Here is a 19,781-nt window from a genome sequence, read left to right on the forward strand (position 1 = left end):
ATGCATTTTCCTTGAAACTATGGTTAAACAACCCATTTCTTTGCTACTTATGCAGTACAGCCATTATCTCAGGAGAAAATTGTCAGAATCACAAAACTCCAAAGGCAAAGTAAATTTATTATCACTGTACATATATTTTCTTGCAGGCATTTACAGGAAAATACAATAAAATTCATGAAAAACTATATGAAGACCAGTTTGCAAAAGACAAATTGTATAAACAAGTAACATTGAAAATGTGAGTAGTAGGGTCCTTGAACTGATTCCACAACCTACAGACCCACTTTCAAGACGTGTATAACTCACCTTCACATTATTCATTTTTGGCCTGATCAATCTTATTTGACATGTACCCAATATTTTTTAAATGTTTTGCATCAGGGAAGATCACAAAGCAGGGAAAAAAAAACACTAAAAAGATAAAGAGAGTCTCAAACTGGATCTAATGATCTTCCTCAGAACTGTGCTTACACAACCAATTTTGTTGCTATTTATGCAGTGCTGCCAAAGAAATTGCAAGAGTTACAAAATTCCAGTACAATATTTTAAGGCAAAGAGAAGTTTTGCCCAGAATCTTGCACATATAAAAGCAACAGCCATACCTGCTCATCGGGTCGCAATTTAACCTTGCCATTTTTGATGGGGAAGCCACTACCAAATTCCTTCGAAGCGATGTCAGCTCCATACTCCACTGTAACATCTTCTTCAATGGTACTGACCAAGCGCCAAAACTCCTTCTCCACCAGCTCCGTTGGAACCATCTATGTTTTTGCATATTTGTAGCGTGGGATGGGAGAGAGAAGAGAGTTGGAAAAACTTTGCTACAACTTGCCTTTGATATACCAACAAGACCTATGCAAAACATGCTCAATCCAAATACTGTTTAGATATTAATCATTCAGATTTTTCTAAACATGAGGAATACTCACATGAACTGGCATATTGAAGTAGTCTGACTTAAAAGCATCTGCCATTTCTCCAAATGCACGGAGTGTGTAGTCTCTCGGAGCCTGCTCAAACCCAAAGGCTTCCTGAGGTTTGCTGCACTCCTAGAATCAACACAAAACTCTTCAAGAGTATGCTGAACCCTTGGCAGCCTGCCTATCAATTGCTGCTATGGATTACCTATCAAAAGAAACTTGGAGATGTATAGATCACACCACCATAGTGAAAATGGAAAGCTAATGGAAAGCAAGGACTGGACAATATTTCAAGGTATTTATTCCCCTTTAATTGGGCAACAGTCAGTTGGTTCAAATGAGCAATTTTAAAGAAACGGGAAAACAAGGTGGTTTAGGACACAAATTTTCAACATAATGCAACGTGTTTAATGCAACGCCATTCCGAATCTGGGGCAGAGCAGCTGCTCGGGCCTTTTATTGTGCGCTACCTTTCTTCATAACAGTGAAAACACCTTCTGAAAGCGAAAACAGGGTACTAATGTAGGTCTTTCGTAACAGAGGTTTCGTAAAGCGAACATTCGAAAAGCGGGGGACACCTGTACATCGAAACATAGTGAAATGTGTCATTTGTGTTAAAGACCAACACAACATAAGGATGCACTTGGAGCAGTCAGTCCACAAGTATCTCATATATTCCAGTGCCCACATAGCATGCCCACAATTTTTTTTTTGTAAAGTATAGCAAATCAATGGACATTCACTTACAAAAGAGATATTTTGTAGGTTTTCACAAATAAAAACAGTGTAGGCATTTTAAGAAAAACAGTAACAAATCATTTATTGAACTCCAAACACTGAACACCACCTGCAGTAAAAATATTTTATGTATTTACTTCTTCATGTCAGACCAGCCTCTTAAAGTGAACCCCAACACAATGTCAGTGGCTGTGAATTATCTATGTTTCCACTAAATAACATTACCCTACCAGCTCCCCCACCCCCATCCCAAAATTCACTAAAACTGCCATTGAACGCCTATCTGGAGATTGAAGAAGCCGCCGGGCTCGGGTCCTGTTCCATGAGTGGAGTAACAGCAGAGGCCTCTGGTTCGTCCAGAAGTCTGTTGACAAACTCAGTCATGTCGTGACAGCAGGGGCATAGTACGGGAATCCCCCAAATCTTGGTGGGTTGGTTTAAGGCGACCTACCCCTCTTATGATAAAACACAGAATGGGCCATCACAATGAAGGAGATGTTGGCATGCATCATGGTGGACGAAAACAAGCAAGGCATAATATAGGTCAACACGAACCCAAGAGTGCTATACGCCATGACAGGAGGTAGGAATTGGTGTAAAACAATTGAATTTACAGAGGAGGGTGGAATGCTGCTGAGGCCAACCAAGTGGTCAGAGATCATAAAGCCGGAGCTCATCATGGCTGCTTGGCTGCAGATGACTTCACGTCCTCTTTTGGAGCCGTTCTGAGCCCCAGGAGGACCCACAGGAGACAATTTTGCCAAAAATCATCCATCAGTGAAGCCCTCAAGACAGCCTTTAAGGAGCAGTGAAACTGTTCGCATGGGCCATTGGACTGCAGGTGATATGCTGTGATGTGAAGTAGCCCAACGCCAAGGTTCTGTGCCATTGCAGCCCAAAGACTCGATACGAACTGGGAACCACAGTCAGAGAAAATATAAGATGCGGTGTCAAACCAAGTAATCCAGGTGCTGATGAACATCACAGCCATGTCACTGATGCTAGAGGAACAACCTCTGGCCACCTGGTATCATGGTCCACTATGGTAAGGAGGTGCGTAAACTGCGGGAGGAGAGAATTTCACATCAACGTAATCAAACTGTCGCTCAGGGTTCTCAAAAGAAGCCAATGGCAACTGAACATGACAATTAATTTTCGCCACCTGGCACTCTTCACAGGCTATAATCCAATCACACACTTCCTTTAAGGCTATGGCACACAAGCTTTAGTGCAACCAGCTTCAGTGAGGCCTTCTGACACAGATTCTTTTTGTTTACCTAGATGACATACTTGTCACCAGTGCAGTCAAATCCGAACCTGTATCTCAGCACACTTTTTGAGCACTTCAGCCAACACGGATTGATGGTTAACCCTGTTAAATGTCAGTTGGGGTTCTCAATCATTTAATTTCTCAGCCATTGCATCTCTGCACAAGGTATGAAACCCTCCTCTGTAAATTCAATTATTTTACACCAATTCCTACCTCCTGTCATGTCTCTTGGGTTCGTGTTGACCTATATTATGCTTGTTTTTGTCCACCATGATGCATGCCAACATCCCCTTCAGCCCCATTGCCAAATCAAAAATTTGAGGGCAATAAGTTGAGACATCACACAGGAGAGAACACCAGCTTCACTCAACTTAATGTCAGCCCACCACAGGCCTGTGACTGCCATTCAGTAGACCTGGATCTCTGTGTCAGTAGCTTGGTTGGCTGCCGTGCAAGTAGAGTCAACCCCTATGGGTATAGCCTCAACAGCTGGTTGTGACAGTGAATAAGCCACAGCATTATTTATCCCCCTGACTTGTTGGACAGTTGGCGCTGTTGCCATGCAGACCAAGGGTCTGGTAATTTGGCCATCGTGTGCACGTGGCATTTGTGGTCAACAATCACTAAAATGGCAACCCTCTAAAAGAAAACAAAATTGGCAGACATATAGAAATAGAAGCTCACTGTCAAACGTGCTGTACTTTCTTTTGGGGGAGGGTTCGCAGCTGCCAGCTGAAGGCGGCAAGCGGCTATCACTCAACTCTGACCATCTGTTCATGCGCAGCACCCACAGCATCGTCTGAAGCATCAGTCGTAATGGCTACAGGTGTGTTAGGGAGCAGGTGTGCCAGTAGGGTCGGGTTGGAAAGAGCTTATTTGGTACCATCAAATGTCCTGGTCATGTCCGCTGACCTGTCTAGCTCTTGATTATGGGGATTGCATTTAAGCAAACAGAACAGGAAAAGCAAGTGTTCAGCAGTTCACAGAATGAAGCTGTAATAGAAACCCTAACCCATGCTTAAATCCTGTTGTTTTTTAGTAGTGCGGAATGGTGGGAAATCTATAATACCAGCTACTTTTGATAGAACGGGTTTCACACCTTGTGCAGAGATGCAATGGCTGAGAAATTAAATGGTTGAGAACCCCAACTGACATTTAACAGGGTTAACGATCAACCCGTGCTCGAAAAGTGTGCTGAGATACAGGTTCGGATTCAAATGCATTGGCAACAAGTATGTCATCCAGGTAAACAAAAAGAATCATCTGTCTTTGTACAGAGTCCATCAGTTGCTGGAAAGTCTGTGCTGCACCTTTCAGCCCCAAACAGCATACGCAGAGACTCAGAGGTCAAATGGGGTTATAACAATCTTTTTGGGAAAGTCCGAAGCACACAGGCACCCGATGGTCGTCCCCTAACCGAATCTATTTTGGAAAAAAAACTTTCCGGCTAAGTGTGCTGAAAGGTCTTGGATGTGTGGGACTAGGTAATGATCAGGCAAAGTGGCCTCGTTACAGCATTGGTAATTGCCACATGGGTGGCAACCATCGTCGGACATAGGGACCATGCAGAGGAGCAAGGCCTAGAGGCTATTCGACTTGCATACAATTCCAAGCCTTTCCATGTTGGCAAGCCCAGCCTTCATGGTCACCAGCTTTTCTGGGTCCAGCCTACATGTGCGTACATGGACTGGCAGGACAATTGTAGAAATGTGGTGCTTGACGCCATATTTTGTGACTGTAGTGGAGAACATGGCCTTGGTAAGGTTTGGGAAAGTAAACTCACATGTGGTGGTGCATGCACTTGACAGAATAGCTGTGGGGAACTTACTTACAGTGTAATGACCTAATGTCTTTGAGATCCACAAGCCGGCAGTTCTTAAGATTATTTAATACTCCTTGGGCACACAGGTAATTTACACTGAGCAGAGGTTTAGCCACTATAGCCAGAACGAAGTCCCATGTGTAACATCTGCCACTGAAGCAGAGTGTCACCCATTGTTCCGCAAAACTGGATCCTGCTGTCATTGGGAGCTTCCAGCAAGGTTTTGTCACCCTTTGCCTTCTCATCAATAGGCAATGCTGGCAGCATTCACTTGAGTACCAGTGTCTCACAGGAAGCATCACCCTGAAAGGGTGCCCATAATGAACTGTAGACAACCCTGGCAGCTGGAACCTATGGTGTTCACAGATCTCTGATGTCCTGGTAGGCTGGCAATGTCAAAGCTGTAAGGTGCTCGGTACTTCCTAGTGTTCGTGCCAAAGCAACTGTGGTCCGGCATCACTTGTTTCGCAGTTGCGGGCGTCCTTATGTTGGGGGCCTTGAGGTAGAGAAAAGAGGAATGATGCATCACTGCCTGGCTGGGTGTAGACAATCAGACATTTTAGCAGGTTCCCTAGTCCTTCACGGATACATTAGCAAGGGCTATGCAAACTTGGATCAGGCATTTGCTAGATGAAGAGTTCTTAAAATTAAACAAGGATGGCGACTTCCCAGGAGAGACAGCATTTGGTCCATCAGCTCCGACAGCTAAGCATCAAGGCCAGGCAAGGAGAGCAACTGCTTGACATATCCTGACTCCAATCGTCAGAAAATCTGTAAAAGGTGAGTTTCCAGTGATTGGTATTTATCATACTCAGGCAGATGTTCTAGTACACTCACTACTCACAGACATGGAGTTTCCAAGCGATGCTACCACAGAAATATTTGGTGTGTCAGAGATTTCTCGCAGCGCGAATTGTGTCACAGCAAATACAAACCAAGCAATGGCATTTTGCTTCCAAAACTCCAGCAACTTCAAAGCAACCGTGTTGGCTGACATGTTCCAGAATCGTCCTAGAGCACCAGAGTCACCAACGTAGGTTTTGGCATATCAAAAAGGCGGAGGAGCTTTAAGAAAAACTAATAATTCATTTATAGTACTCCAAACACTGAACACCAAGAGTGGTAAAAATACTTTACGTAATTACTTCATATCAGACCAGCCTCTTAAAGTGAACCCCAACTCAATGTCAGTGGCTGTGAATTATGTACATTTCCACCAATTACATTACCCTACAACATAAAGTTCCCTACAGAGGGACTTAAGCTACTGTTGGCTGGACTGAAAACTTGTTACTGATCTGGCCAGGGACCTAGCTATAGAGCATTGAATAGTACAGCACAGTACAGGCCCTTCGGCCCACAATGTTGTGCCAACCCTCAAACCCTGCCTCCCATATAAGCCCCCACCTTAACTTCCTCCATATACCTGTCTAGCAGTCTCTTAGTGTATCTGACCTCCACCACTGACTCAGGCAGTGCATTCCACGCACCAACCACTCTGAGTAAAAAAAACCTTCCTCTAATATCCCCCTTGAACTTCCCACCCCTTACCTTAAAGCCATGTCCTCTTGTACTGAGCAGTGGTGCCATGGCACTGGCTGTCCACTCTATCTATTCCTCTTAATACCTTGTACACCTCTATCATGTCTCCTCTCATCCTCCTCCTCTCCAAAGAGTAAAGCCCTAGCTCCCTTAATCTCTGATCAGAATGCATACTCTAAACCAGGCAGCATCCTGGTAAACCTCCTCTGTACCCTTTCCAATGCTTCCACATCCTTCCTATAGTGAGGCGACCTGAACTGGACACAGTACTCCAAGTGTGGCCTAACCAGAGTTTCATAGAGCTGCATCATTACCTCACGACTCTTAAACTCTATCCCTCGACATATGAAAGCTAACACCCCATAAGCTTTCTTAACTACCCTATCTAACTGTGAGGCAACTTTCAGGGATCTGTGGACATGTACCCCAAGATCCCTCTGCTCCTCCACACTACCAAGACTGCCATTTACTTTGTACTCTGCCTTGGAGTTTGTCCTTCCAAAGTGTACCACCTCACACTTCTCTGGATTGAACTCCATCTGCCACTTCTGCATCCTATCAATGTCTCTCTGCAATCTTCGACAATCCTCTACACTAGCTACAACACCACCAACCTTTGTGTCACCTGCAAACTTGCTAATCCACCCTTCTACCTCGACATCCAGGTCGTTAATAAAAAATCACAAAAAGTAGAGGTCCCAGAAAGGATTCTTGTGGGACATCACTAGTCACAACCCTCCAATCGGAATCTACTCCTTCCAACATGACCCTCTGCCTTCTGCAGGCAAGCCAATTCTGAATCCACCTGGCCAAACTTCCCTGGATCCCATGCCTTCTGACTTTCTGCATAAGCCTACCGTGTAGAACCTTGTCAAATGCCTTACTAAAATCCATGTAGATCACACCCACTGCACTACCCTCATCTATATGCCTGGTCACCTCCTCAAAGAACTCTTATCAGGCTTGTTGGACACGATCTGCCCTTCACAAAGCCATACTGACTGTCCCTGATCAGACCATGATTCTCTAAATGCCCATAGATCCTATCTCTAAGAATCTTTTCCAACAGCTTCCCCACCAGAGACGCAAGGCTCACTGGTCTATAATTACTCGGACTATCCCTACTATCTTTTTTGAACAAGGGGACAACATTTGCCTCCCTCCAATCCTCCGGTACCATTCCCATGGGCAACGAGGACATAAAGATCCTAGCCAGAGGCTCAGCAATCTCTTCCCTCACCTCGTGGAGCAGCCTGGGGAATATACCATCAGGCCCCGGGGACTTATCTATTCTAATGTATTTTAACAACTCCATCTCCTCTACCTTAATATCAACATATATATTAGAACTTATAGAAATAGTGGATTCTGGTTAATTGGGACACATCAGGATCAGTACATTTTGGCCCAGTTAAGCAGCTGTTCCAATTAGCCAGTTTCATGAAAAGACAAACTAAGCAACAAATTGTTAGAACACTACCAACAATATTGCAGTACTATAAAACTGCAGTAGTTCCTAACAGTTATTCACAGAGGAATTCATCCAGTGTATGCTATGTACAAAATCAGCAGAGACACCTAATACAGATAACTGTCTGCCTTCATTCAATGATACTGATAATTGCATCCTCCAAATCTTCATTTTCATTGTAACATTCAAGATGATTGCTGATTTTTCTAACAAAGTAGTGAGATCATTTCATTTTTACTTCTAGCCGTTTCTGACATCTCCAAGCCTGAATACTTGAAACGCAGTGAGCAAAACTGTTTTGAATTGTCTGACTGCTTATTTCTCACCAACTATCAGTGACAAAAATACTTACAACTGATGCTATTTAAAAACCGGTCGCTTGAAGCATGGTGTTGTGCCTAAAGGCCATGCAAGCTCTCTAGAAACTGTGCAGCAACTGTCTTCTGTCCCAGTTAAGCGGCAGTGTCCCAGATAAACAAGGCAAGCTGCTAATTTCTGAATTAGTTTTTTTTTTAAATTAAGAATCATTCCAAATAAGCAGCTTCACGCATTAACCGATGGCCCAATTAACCCGAATCCAGTATGTGCATTTATCTAACCACACCCATAGCCCCGGATGGAAAAGGGTTTTGTGCCCAGTATGATTTCAAAATCAGAGTCATCAGTCACTGGAAGAGGAAGGAATGGCAAGCGTCTGTCCTGATAGCATAAGATTTCACAAAATGCAGTCAATATTGCACATTATCTCCACTGCACCAACACTTCTCGTCTGGAACACTGTCTGATGGGCACAATTTTCCAAATAATATTGAGAAATTATTCTTGCGGCCACTATTTTGGTGCACCTGCTCATTAATACAAATATTAATCTGCCAATCATGTGACACTATCTCAGTGCATAAAAGCTTGCAAATATGGTCAAGAGCTTCAGATGTTGTTTGAACATCGGAATGGGAAGAAATATTATCTGAATGACTTTGACCATGGAATGATTGTTGGTGCCAAAGAAGGTGGTTTGAGTATCTCAAACTGCTGATCTCTTGGGATTCCACACAGTCTAGAATGGTACGAAAAACAATAAGCACCCAGTTTTGGGGGTGAAAATGCCTTTTTAGAGGTCAAAGGATAATTACACTGGTTCAAGCCATCAAGGCGGCAACAGTAACTCAAAGAACCATCAGTAGAAAAGAATCTCTGAATGCACGTAAACCACGAACTTACACTCCTGTGACCGCTATTAGGTACAAGAGATACCTAAGAAAGTGGTCAGTGAGTGTATATGAATCCAATTATACAGATCACTGTTAGGTAGGAAATCAGCTTGATTCCAGCTCGTTTATGTTGTAATGTAGTTAAACAGCCAGCTGGAATTTCAGTGAACAGTTTAAAAGCAAAATTCAGGCAGACAGAGTGAGGGGAAGTAGCTGCCTTTACAGGCAAAAGTGAGTCAAGACGGTCTAAATGACCAGGAGTCATCATTACTATTTAATTTATATCCTGTCCCTCAAGGTCAAGAACTCCATTTCTCTATGCTTTGTGGGACCTGAAGACTTTGCGCAGGATGAAATTACCAGTGTAATAGTGCAGATGTAGGCCCATGGAAAATCATTAATTAAAAATGACTGTTTCAGTATCATACTGAAAATCTAAATGGACCCATAGCAAATAGATGAGTGCCAGACTCAAAATGGAGGAACTGCCAAAATAATCCCAAAATGCTCTTTCCTTATATGCAATTTTGAATGACCTTTGTCTATGGATGACCAGTATGAGATGAGGAACTGCTTTATGCTTCTTGTTGCAGAAACTTGGCTCCAGCATAGTATCTTCAGGCCAATGACACTTGGACTTGTGCTAATATATTTTTGACTACATTCTATCATTATTGTGTTGTGTGCTGTCTGTGTGTGACTGGATGTTCTGTGTTTTGCAACTTAACCCTGGAGAAACCCTGCTTTTATCTGCATACATGTGTATGGTTGAATGACAATTAAACTTTAACATGAATGAGCATGATTTAAGTATTAGAATTTAATTTTTCTTTCCCTTGTGTGAACCACTAACACCATTGTGCCTTAGATTTATCCAATGTACACCCAGAGAAACAATGGTGCAGTACCTATTTTCATCTATTTAGATACACAGCATGGAACAGGCTCTTGCACCCGTGTTGCCCAGTAACCCACCAATTTCAATTTAGCCTAATCTCAGGACAATTTACAATGACCAATTAACCTACAAACAGGTTCATCTTTGGAATGTGGGAGTAAACCAGAACATCCAGAGGCAAGCAATGCACACGTGGGAAGAACAACAAACTTTTATACAGAGGATGCCAGAATTGAACTCTGACAACCTAGGCTATAATAGCATCATGCTAACTGCTACTCTACTGTGCCACCCTCTTGTTTGAAATTACCCAGATACTTTTATTTTGCTAAATCAATTCCTAAACAGTACAACAGATCAACTTCAGATTAAATACTGTATTTGTTTAAAATTTTAAAAATTAATAAACTCATTGAAGGAAAATAACAGCAAAGGCTGCATAATGTTGCCTGAAGTAGAATTCTAGTTACCAACCTGAGCCAGACATTTTGGACACCTCCAATCACCCTTGGGAACATCATGTAAGGGAGGAATCAAACAGAAAGTGTGGTAGCTGTCATCACAGCCATCACAGAGCAGAAGACGATCTTCTTCGTTACCTTGTCCACAGATCAGGCAAACATACAAGTCCACCTAGAGAACAAAAAGCAAATGTAATTCAGCCAATTCCTCAAAAATTGCCTGAAAGTTCCCCCATTTCTCCCATCTCCTTAAGTGGAAATATATCACCTGCCCACCATTAATTAAAATGGTATAATTTAAATTGCTTACTACACATTTTAGTAGTCACTTTTCTGACAGGCTGCCAGTGATTAATGGTGTTCCACAAGTGTCTGTGTTGGAACTAATCCATTTTACATTAGCTAGCTGGAGTGTTTGCTGACATCTTCAACTGCTCCTTGCTTCAGTCTAAGATCCCCTCGTGTTTTAAGAAGGCAACGGTAATCCCAGTGCCGAAGAAGAGCGAGGTGGCATGCCGGAATGACTATCGACCTGTGGCTCTGACATCAATTGCTATGAAGTGCTTCGAGAGATTGGTTTTGGCACACATCAACCACAGTCTACCGGAGCAACAGGTCAACGGCAGATGCCATCTCTCTGGCCCTACATTCCTCCTTAGAACATCTGGAGAATAAAGACGCATACGCAAGGCTCCTTTTCATTGACTACAGCTCTGCCTTTAATACCATCATTCCAAATAAACTGATTCCTAAGCTCTGGAACCTTTGGCCTCAGCACTCAGATCTGCAGCAGGATCTTCAATTTCCTCACAGACAGGACCCAGGCTGTAAAAATAGGGGACAAGCTCTCCTCTACAATCACCCTGAGCACTGGTGTCCCACAAGACTGTGTACTCAGCCCCCCGCTGTACTCACTGTACACCCATGATTGTCACAATATATAAGTTTGCTGATGACACAACAATTGTAGGCTGTATCTCGGGTAATGATGAGTTTGAGTACAGAGGAAATTAAGAACCTGGTGGAATGGTGCGAAGACAATAACCTATCCCTCAACGTCAGCAAGACAAAGGAATTGGTTGTTGACTTCAGAAGGAGTAGTGGACCGCACGACCCAATTTACATCGGTGGTGCGCAAGTGGAACAGGTCAAAAGCTTTAAGTTCCTCAGAGTCAATATCACAAATGACCTGACTTGGTCCAACCAAGCAGAGTCCAACGCCAAGAAGGCCCACCAGCGCCTTTACTTCCTGAGAAAACTAAAGAAATTTGGGCTGTCCCCTAAAACCCTCACTAATTTTTATAGATGCATAGATGCACTGTAGAAAGCATTCTTCTAGGGTGCATCACAACCTGGTATGGAAGTTGTCCTGTCCAAGACCCATAGAACCTGCAGAAGATCGTGAACATGGTGCAGCACATCACACAAACCAATCTTCCATCCATGGACTCACTTTACACCGCCCGCTGTCGGAGCAATGCTGCCAGGACAATCAAGGACACGACCCACCCAGCCAACAGACTTTTCGTTCCTCTTCCCTCCGGGAGAAGGTTCAGGAGCTTGAAGACTCGTACGGCCAGATTTGGGAACAGCTTCTTTCCAACTGTGATAAGGCTGCTGAATGGATTCTGACCCGGATCTGGGCCGTACCCTCCAAATATCCAGACCTGCCTCTCAGTTTTTTTTGCACTACCTTACTTCCCATTTTTCTATTTTCCATTTATGATTAATAATTTAAATTTTTAATATTTACTAATTTTAACTATTTATTATCTTTTTTATATTTAATATCTGTAATCCAGGGAGTGTGAAGCGCAGAATCAAATATCGCTATGATTGTACATTCTAGTACCAATTGTTTTGCGACAATAAAGTATAAAGTATGTCAATAACTTGCATGATGAAATTTATGGCTTTGTAACAAAGTTTGCAGGTGGAGGGGCAGGTATTTTTGAGGAAGTAGAAAGGCTACAGAGGACTTGGTCAGATTAGGAGATTAGGCAAAGTAGTGACAGATGGAATACAATGTCAGGAAGTGCATGTTCATGTACTTTGGTAGAAGAAATGAAAGGGTACACTATTTTCTAATTGGAGAGAAAACACAAAAAATTGAGGTGCAAAGGGACTTGGGAGTCCTTGTGCAGGATTCCGTAAAGGTTAACTTGCAGGTCGAGTCTGGTGAGGACGGCAAATGCAATGTTAGTGTTCATTTTAAGAGGACTTGAATATAAATGCAAGAATGTAATGTGTCTTTATAAAGCACTGGTGAGTTTCACTTGGGAGTATTATGAGCAGGTTTGGGCCCCTTAACTTAGAAAGGATGTCGAAAATGATTCCAGGATTGAATGGCTTGTCATATGAAGAGCACTTGATGGCTCTGGGCCTCTATTCACTAGAATTCAGAAGAATGAGGGATGCCCTCAATGAAACCTATTGAATGATGAAAGCAACAGGAATTCTGCAGACGCTGGACATTCAAGCAACATACATCAAAGTTGCTGGTGAACGCAGCAGGCCAAGCAGCATCTATAGGAAGAGGCGCAGTCGACGTTTCAGGCCGAGACCCTTCGTGAAAGGCCTTGAAAGGGTAGAATGTTGAGAGAATGTTTCCTGTTGTGGAAGAGTCTTGGACCACAGCCTCAGAATAGGGGGGTCCTTTCAGAATGGAGATGAGGAATTTATTTAGCGAGAGAGTGATGAATCTGTGGAATTCTTTGCTACAGGCAGCTGTGGAGGCCAAGTCTTTATGTATATTTAAGGCAGAGGTGTAAGATTCTTGATTGGTCAGGGCATGAAGGGATATGGGGAAAATGCAGGAGATCAGGAATGATAGAAAAATTGGATCAGCCATGATGAAATGGCAGAGCAGACTCAGTGAGCCAAATGGCCCAATTCTACTCCTGTGCCTTGTGACATTAGGTGGGTGAACAGACTGGAAAAGGCGAGGCAACATCTAACCCTAGTTAGACCACTTGGAATAGTGTGTTTAGTTCTGGTCACCTCATTATCGGAAGGATGTGGAAGCTTTAGAGAGGGAGCAGAGGGGATTTACCAGAATGCTGGCTGGACTAGGGGGCATGTCTTATGAAGCTAGATTGACTGAGGTAGAGCTTTTCTTTTTGGTGTGAAGGAAAAATGTGATTTGATAGGTGTACAAGGACTGGACAGTCTAGTCCCGATGAAGGGTCTCAGCCTGAAAAGTTGACTGTTTATTCCTCTCCATAGATACTGCCCGACCTGAGCTCAGCCAGCATTGTACTTGCTACACACAGTAAACAGTTATTGAGAAACACACTCAACATTTCAGGAGTAGCTTCTTCCTCTCCACCAGATTACTGAACAGACAATGAGCTCATGAACGCTACCCATTTTTCTTCTTTTTGATCTACTTAATTTAATTCTTTAAAATACGTATTTTATTTTGTAGTTTTTATTATGTATTGCAATGTACTGCTGCCACAAAAACAAATTTCACGACATATGCCAGTGATACTAAACCTGAATCCAATTCTGATTTTGGCAGATGGTTAAGAACCAACAGGAATGAAGGCAATTCAGAAATAGGACGAACAACCAGATTGTTAACAAAATGCATCAAGTGGACTCAAAAGATACCATCGGGGGCAGGGGTTGCAGGTGTGCACCTAGATGTACGAAGTGGATAAGTAAATGGTTGCACTACGAGGGTGGTGATAGTATGGAAACGAGAGGTGATGCCAATTAAATTTCAACATTTAAAAGTTTTGCTAAGTACATGGATGGGATGTATTGTGGCCTTCAGAAAACTTGTTTACCCATTTACACCGGTTGTCCCTTAGGTGTTCTACAAATTACATTGTCAAAGTAACTCAAATTAAATCTGATTTCCTTTTCAGAAATCCCATTGGCTGATATTTTCCATAGGGTCATGTTATTCAGAAAGAAACTGCCCAAAAGGCAAAGGCAAACCACTTCTGCAGAAAAATTTGCCTAGATCATTCAGCATTGCATATGTTGCAAGACGATGATTTTAATATATATTTCTTAATGTTTTTAATTATGTATTGCAATGTACTGCTGCTGCAAAACAACAAATTTAATGACAAATGCCAGTGATATTAAGCCCGATTCTACTGTGTACATAGGAGGCTATTTAGCCCATGGAGTTTATGCCAGCTATCAAAGCAATTCTATCAATACCATTCCAGCATTCATCTCTCTGAAACCTATTCTCTCACATGCCCGTCAAATCCTTTAACTTGCTCACCCTCCTACACCCAGGATAATTTCAGTAGCCAATTAACCTACTAACCAGCATATCCATGGGAAGAGAGGAGAAAATGGAAGTACTTGAGGAAATTTGTGCTACCACATGGAGAATGTACAAACTCCCATTAGACAGCACCACGTCAGGATAGAACAGTTCACTGTAGAATGTGATTGTAGTACCACCTGCTTCATCACTGTGTTCCCCATGAGATTTCATTTCTATCCTTTCAAAATTTCCACACCATTTTAAACTCTTCCCAACAGTACTAGCAACCTCAACCTCCTCAAGGATATTGGTGATACAAAGGTGTAAGCCATCTAATTTGCACATGTCCCAACTACTATGGTAAAATCTACTAAATATTTACATGCCCAGAAAGCAAAAAACAAAGCCATCCCTCCTAACTGTCTCTCCAGCCACACACTGTTCTGTTTATATCCACACATTAACACATGGCACTGGGACATATCCTAAAACCACCACCCATTTTGTAACTACTTTGCTGGCTCCATAAATTCTGCCTGTAAGACCCTTTCGCTTCTTCTACACATGCTGTTGGTGACAATGTGGATGTCTTATGACTGCTCACGCTCCCCTTTCAAGATACTTTATAGCCTTTTCACCATCCTGGCACAAGGGAGGTAACATCCCAATCCTGCAATCACAAGTTCAGAAAAGCACGTTTGAGCCACCCACTTAGTTACAAAATCCCTGATCATTATTGCTTTCTTGCTTCTCTCCACCACCGCTTCCTGTGCAGTTGAGATATTTGCAATGCAGGTTTCTGACTCGACTGCATTTCTGAGGAACGAATCCCCAAAAGCTAAATTGTTCAGGGAGCAATGATTGCCACAGCATCAACAACCGCATCAGTGTCATCCTCCTGTCCCCATTTTGAAAGCTGGGTTGCAGATTTGAATAGCATTAAGTGTGAATCACTACAACTTTTATAAGACTACTGAGTGATCCCCAAGTACAAGAAGATGGCATCTTAACCAGACATCCCACCTCTCCCAGAACTTCTGGGATATTAATAGTGGCTCCCTGATAACTGCAAATTATATACAATATCACAGAAATCAATTTTAAGGAGGGGGGGGGAGAAGGAGGGGGGGGGGAAGGAGGGGGGGAGAAGGAGGGGGGGAGAAGGAGGGGGGGAGAAGGAGGGGGGGGAGAAGGAGGGGGGGGAGAAGGAGGGGGGGAGAAGGAGGGGGGGAGAAGGAGGGGGGGAGAAGGAGGGGGGAGAAGGAGGGGGGAGGAGGAGGGAGGGGGGAGAAGGAGGGGGGAGGAGAAGGAGGGGGGGAGAGGAGAGGAGGGGGGGGAAGGAGGGGGAGAAGGAGGGGGGGAAGGAGGGGGAGAAGGAGGGGGGGAGAAGGAGGGGGAGGGAGGGGGGAGAAGGAGGGGGGAGAAGGAGGGGGGAGAAGGAGGGGGGAGAAGGAGGGGGGAGAGGAGGGGGGAGAAGGAGGGGGAGAAGGAGGGGGAGAAGGAGGGGGAGAGGAGGGGGAGGGAGGGAGAGGAGGAGGAGAGGAGGGGGAGAAGGAGGGGGAGAGAGGAGGGGGGAGAAGGAGGGGGGAGAAGGAGGGGGGAGAAGGAGGGAGGGAGAAGGAGGGAGGGAGAAGGAGGGAGGGAGAAGGAGGGGGGGAGAAGGAGGGGGGGAGAAGGGGGGGGGAGAAGGGGGGGGAGAAGGGAGGGGGAGAGAGATTGCAGAGTGTTCCAAAAAAATATAAAACGTATGTCACCCCAGACTACACTAAAGTGTACCCCTGCCTAATAGGGGTCAAAATAATGAGTGTTACTCACTGCACTGTTTGCAACAATGACTTTTCTATTGCCCATGGTGGGTTAAGACTGTAAAAGACATGTTGAGGTGAGTTTAACAGGTGTCATTTGTTCATTAGCATAGCTAATGTTATCGAAACTAGCTGGCCAGCTGCTAAGGAGCTACTCTGTTGCAGACATCCCACCTCTCCCAGAAGTCTCCCGCAAATTGGTGGTGCTATCTCCCTGAAATGAGTTTTTGCAGTGTTTTTGCACCTCACCACAGCATTTCACTTTATTGTCTGCATGAACCGCACTTTCTCTCTAACTTCAACACTTTACGTTGCATTCTGTTATTGCTTTCCCTATACTTCCTTAAGGTTGTCATAACCAGGGATGATACCAGGGATACGCTCCCTCTATCAATTAAATGGCCTCTGTTAACCAAGCCCAACTCCTGGCCTTCAAACATGACTTAAGCACTACTAAGCCCAGCGGAACAGTTTCTACTGACAGGAGAAGGGGTAAGGGAGTGTTACAGGTGCCTGAAGACCAGTCGCTTCAGGCAGATGAGGCTCGTCAGCCATGGTTGGCAGTTCATCTGGAAGGAAATTCTGATCTCAAACCTCCACTGCCTTGCAGCTATACCTACTTATGGGGAAGGCTTCAGGAGTAAACCCCCAAAGAAAAATCCAGAGCTGGAATCCCCAAGGCAGTCCTGCATTGAGTTCAATGCTGACTGGCAACTCCTGTGATGCAGCTGGTGCCAAACTATATTGGTCTCTCCTGTTCTTTTAGATTCATCAGCTGAGTGGAAAGGGGAGCATGCCATGTGGGCAACAGCTTGCTCTCCATTTTATACAGCCCTGGTTAGCTTATAGGTATCTGTTAGTCTCATGAGACCATGGATTTGCGCCTTGGAAGGTTTCCTGGGCAAGGTTGTATGGAAGCAGTTGGCCATGCAGCAAGTCTCCCCTCTCCACGCCACCAATGTTGTCCAAGAGAAGGGCATTAGGACCCATACAGCTTGGCACCGGTGTCGTTGCAGAGCAATGTGTGGTTAAGTGTCTTGCTCAAGGACACACACGCTGCCTCAGCCAAGGCTCAAACTAGCAACCTTCAAATCACTAGACGAACGCCTTAACCACTTGGCCATGCGCCAGCTTGGTTAGCTTACTGGTTTACGTATGACATCTCTCTTGGACCATGGTCAACCCTAACAAATGGAGGGTATCATTGCTGCCTCAATGGATGGTTAATGAAATTCTGTACCTCATTATATGCAGTAATAAACTAATTTAAATTAGTAATAAATATACAGAAATACATTGTCAGGCAAGTAAACTTTATCAAGAATATTACAATTATTCCTTTGTTTCTTCCCACCTATGCCCAAAACAATCCCTCAACAACATATTTAAGAATACTTACAATATTAGAGGGAACAGTAGTTCTGCTGTTCCGCAGTATCCTGCTTCGCTCTGGATCATTGGTACGAATCTCACTTCCCTCCTTCTTCACTCCAGTCATACTGTATTTCTCTTCATTTTAGAAAAAAACAACATTAAGTTCTGGAAAACTGAGCACTGACACATTGCAGCTATCCAAGAAAAGTACAGAAGCAGTAAGGTCTTTACTTGCAGTAAAAGTAGGCCATAACTTCAAAAATTTAACACAGTCACACATGCAGCACACAAAATGCTGAATGAACTCAGCAGGTCAGGCAGTATCTACGGAAAAGAAATCAACATTTCAGGTTGGGACCCTTAATCAGGACTGGAACGTGCCAGAATAAGGAGGTGGAGGACAGGCAGGAGGACAAGCTAAGATGTGATAAGTGAAGCCAGGTGGGAGAAGGAGGGTAAGAACAGTAACTAGTTTTTTTCCTTGGAGCCATAAACACAAAATACTTTTTAAAGGCTAGAAAGAAAGCACATGGCAACAGAACAACTCCAGATTCTGCAAAGTAAAGACAATTCACACAAAATTTCTAGCCCAAAAGCAAAAGAACGCCTCCAGCATGCACTGATTTTCTGTTCTAAAATGACAGAAATGAAAGTTGAAAGTCATTTGACCCTTCGAGCCTCTCTGACATTCATTAACGTCAAAGCAGATATACTTAGCCCCACTTCCACGACCCTCAATTTCTTAATGTTTGGACACGTATCTCTCTCTCATCTAAACGAATACAAACATGAACTTCACAGATCAAAGGTTGGAAGTTGTTGGATTCAGCAGCTTAATTCTCAGATTAGGCTGTTTAACTGATATCTTCTTTGCAGTTTAACAGTTATCTGCTTGTATTTGATATATTTACTTATATACAAGTAACCACTTACTATCCTAGTGGTTATAGTATGTATATTCAAGTTTAATAAGCCACCAGTGATTAAATAAAATTTAATTCTGGAAGGTTCTGGAAGCTTCTTTGTACTGCATTATTTGAATAATGATTTTCTAATTAGTTAACTCATCTATAAATTTGAATGGAATTTTTCCTTATCTATAGGTATAAACTAGCTAAACAAAGCGGCACACCAGGAACTATTTAGCTCCTCTGTCTCTTTGCTCAGTAGAGCTCTAGACCTTCACCATTGTCTGTCAAACTTTCCTCTGTTCTATCAAACCTGAATCGACAAGCTTTGTGCTTCTTTCAATAGACAATAGGTGCAGGAGTAGGCCGTTCGGCCCTTTGAGCCAGCACCGCCATTCACTGTGATCATGGTTGATCATCCACAATCAGTATCCAGTTCCTGCCTTATCCCCATAACCTTTGATTCCACTATCTTTAAGAACTCTATCCATCTCTTTTTTGGAAGTATCCAGAGACTTGGCCTCCACAGCCTTCTGGGGCAGAGATTCCATATATCCACCACTCTCTGGGTGAAAAAGTTTTTCCACAACTCCGTTCTAAATGGCCTACCCCTAATTCTTAAACTGTGGCCTCTGGTTCTGGACTCACCCATCAGTGGGAACATGCTTCCTGCCTGCAGCGTGTCCAATCCCTTAATAATCTTATGTTTCAATAAGATCCCCTCTCAGCCTTCTAAATTCCAGAGTATACAAGCCCAGTCGCTCCAATCTTTCGACATATGACAGTCCCGCCATCCCTGGAATTAACCTTGTGAACCTACGCTGCACTCCCTCAATAGCAAGAATGTCCTTCCTCAAATTTGGAGACCAAAACTGCACACAGTACTCCAGGTGTGGTCTCACCAGGGCCCTGTACAGCTGCAGAAGGACCGCTTTGCTCTTATACTCAATTCCCCTTGTTATGAAGGCCAGCATGCCATTAGCTTTTTTCACTGCCTGCTGTACTTGCATGCTTGCTTTCAGTGACTGATGTACAAGAACACCTAGATCTCGTTGTGCTTCCCCTTTTCCTAATTTGACTCCATTTAGATAATAATCTACCTTCCCGTTCTTACCACCAAAGTGGAT

At 43.6% G+C, this 19,781-nt stretch overlaps 1 protein-coding gene across 1 annotated transcript in view; it reads right to left on the reverse strand.

The window, feature by feature from the left end:
* Positions 1-19,781, reverse strand: part of kdm5ba (lysine demethylase 5Ba) — a 156,384-nt gene that overhangs the window by 98,010 nt on the left and 38,593 nt on the right. The window contains exons 7-10 of the mRNA XM_063065669.1: positions 17,772-17,881; positions 10,347-10,505; positions 930-1,049; positions 603-761 (exon numbers count right to left, since the gene is read on the reverse strand). Coding sequence (XP_062921739.1) covers positions 603-761; positions 930-1,049; positions 10,347-10,505; positions 17,772-17,881 — 548 coding nt within the window. The remainder of the gene's footprint in view (positions 1-602; positions 762-929; positions 1,050-10,346; positions 10,506-17,771; positions 17,882-19,781) is intronic.

The sequence above is a fragment of the Mobula hypostoma genome, chromosome 13 (genome assembly GCF_963921235.1).
Source record: "Mobula hypostoma chromosome 13, sMobHyp1.1, whole genome shotgun sequence".
Taxonomy (NCBI): domain Eukaryota; kingdom Metazoa; phylum Chordata; class Chondrichthyes; order Myliobatiformes; family Myliobatidae; genus Mobula; species Mobula hypostoma.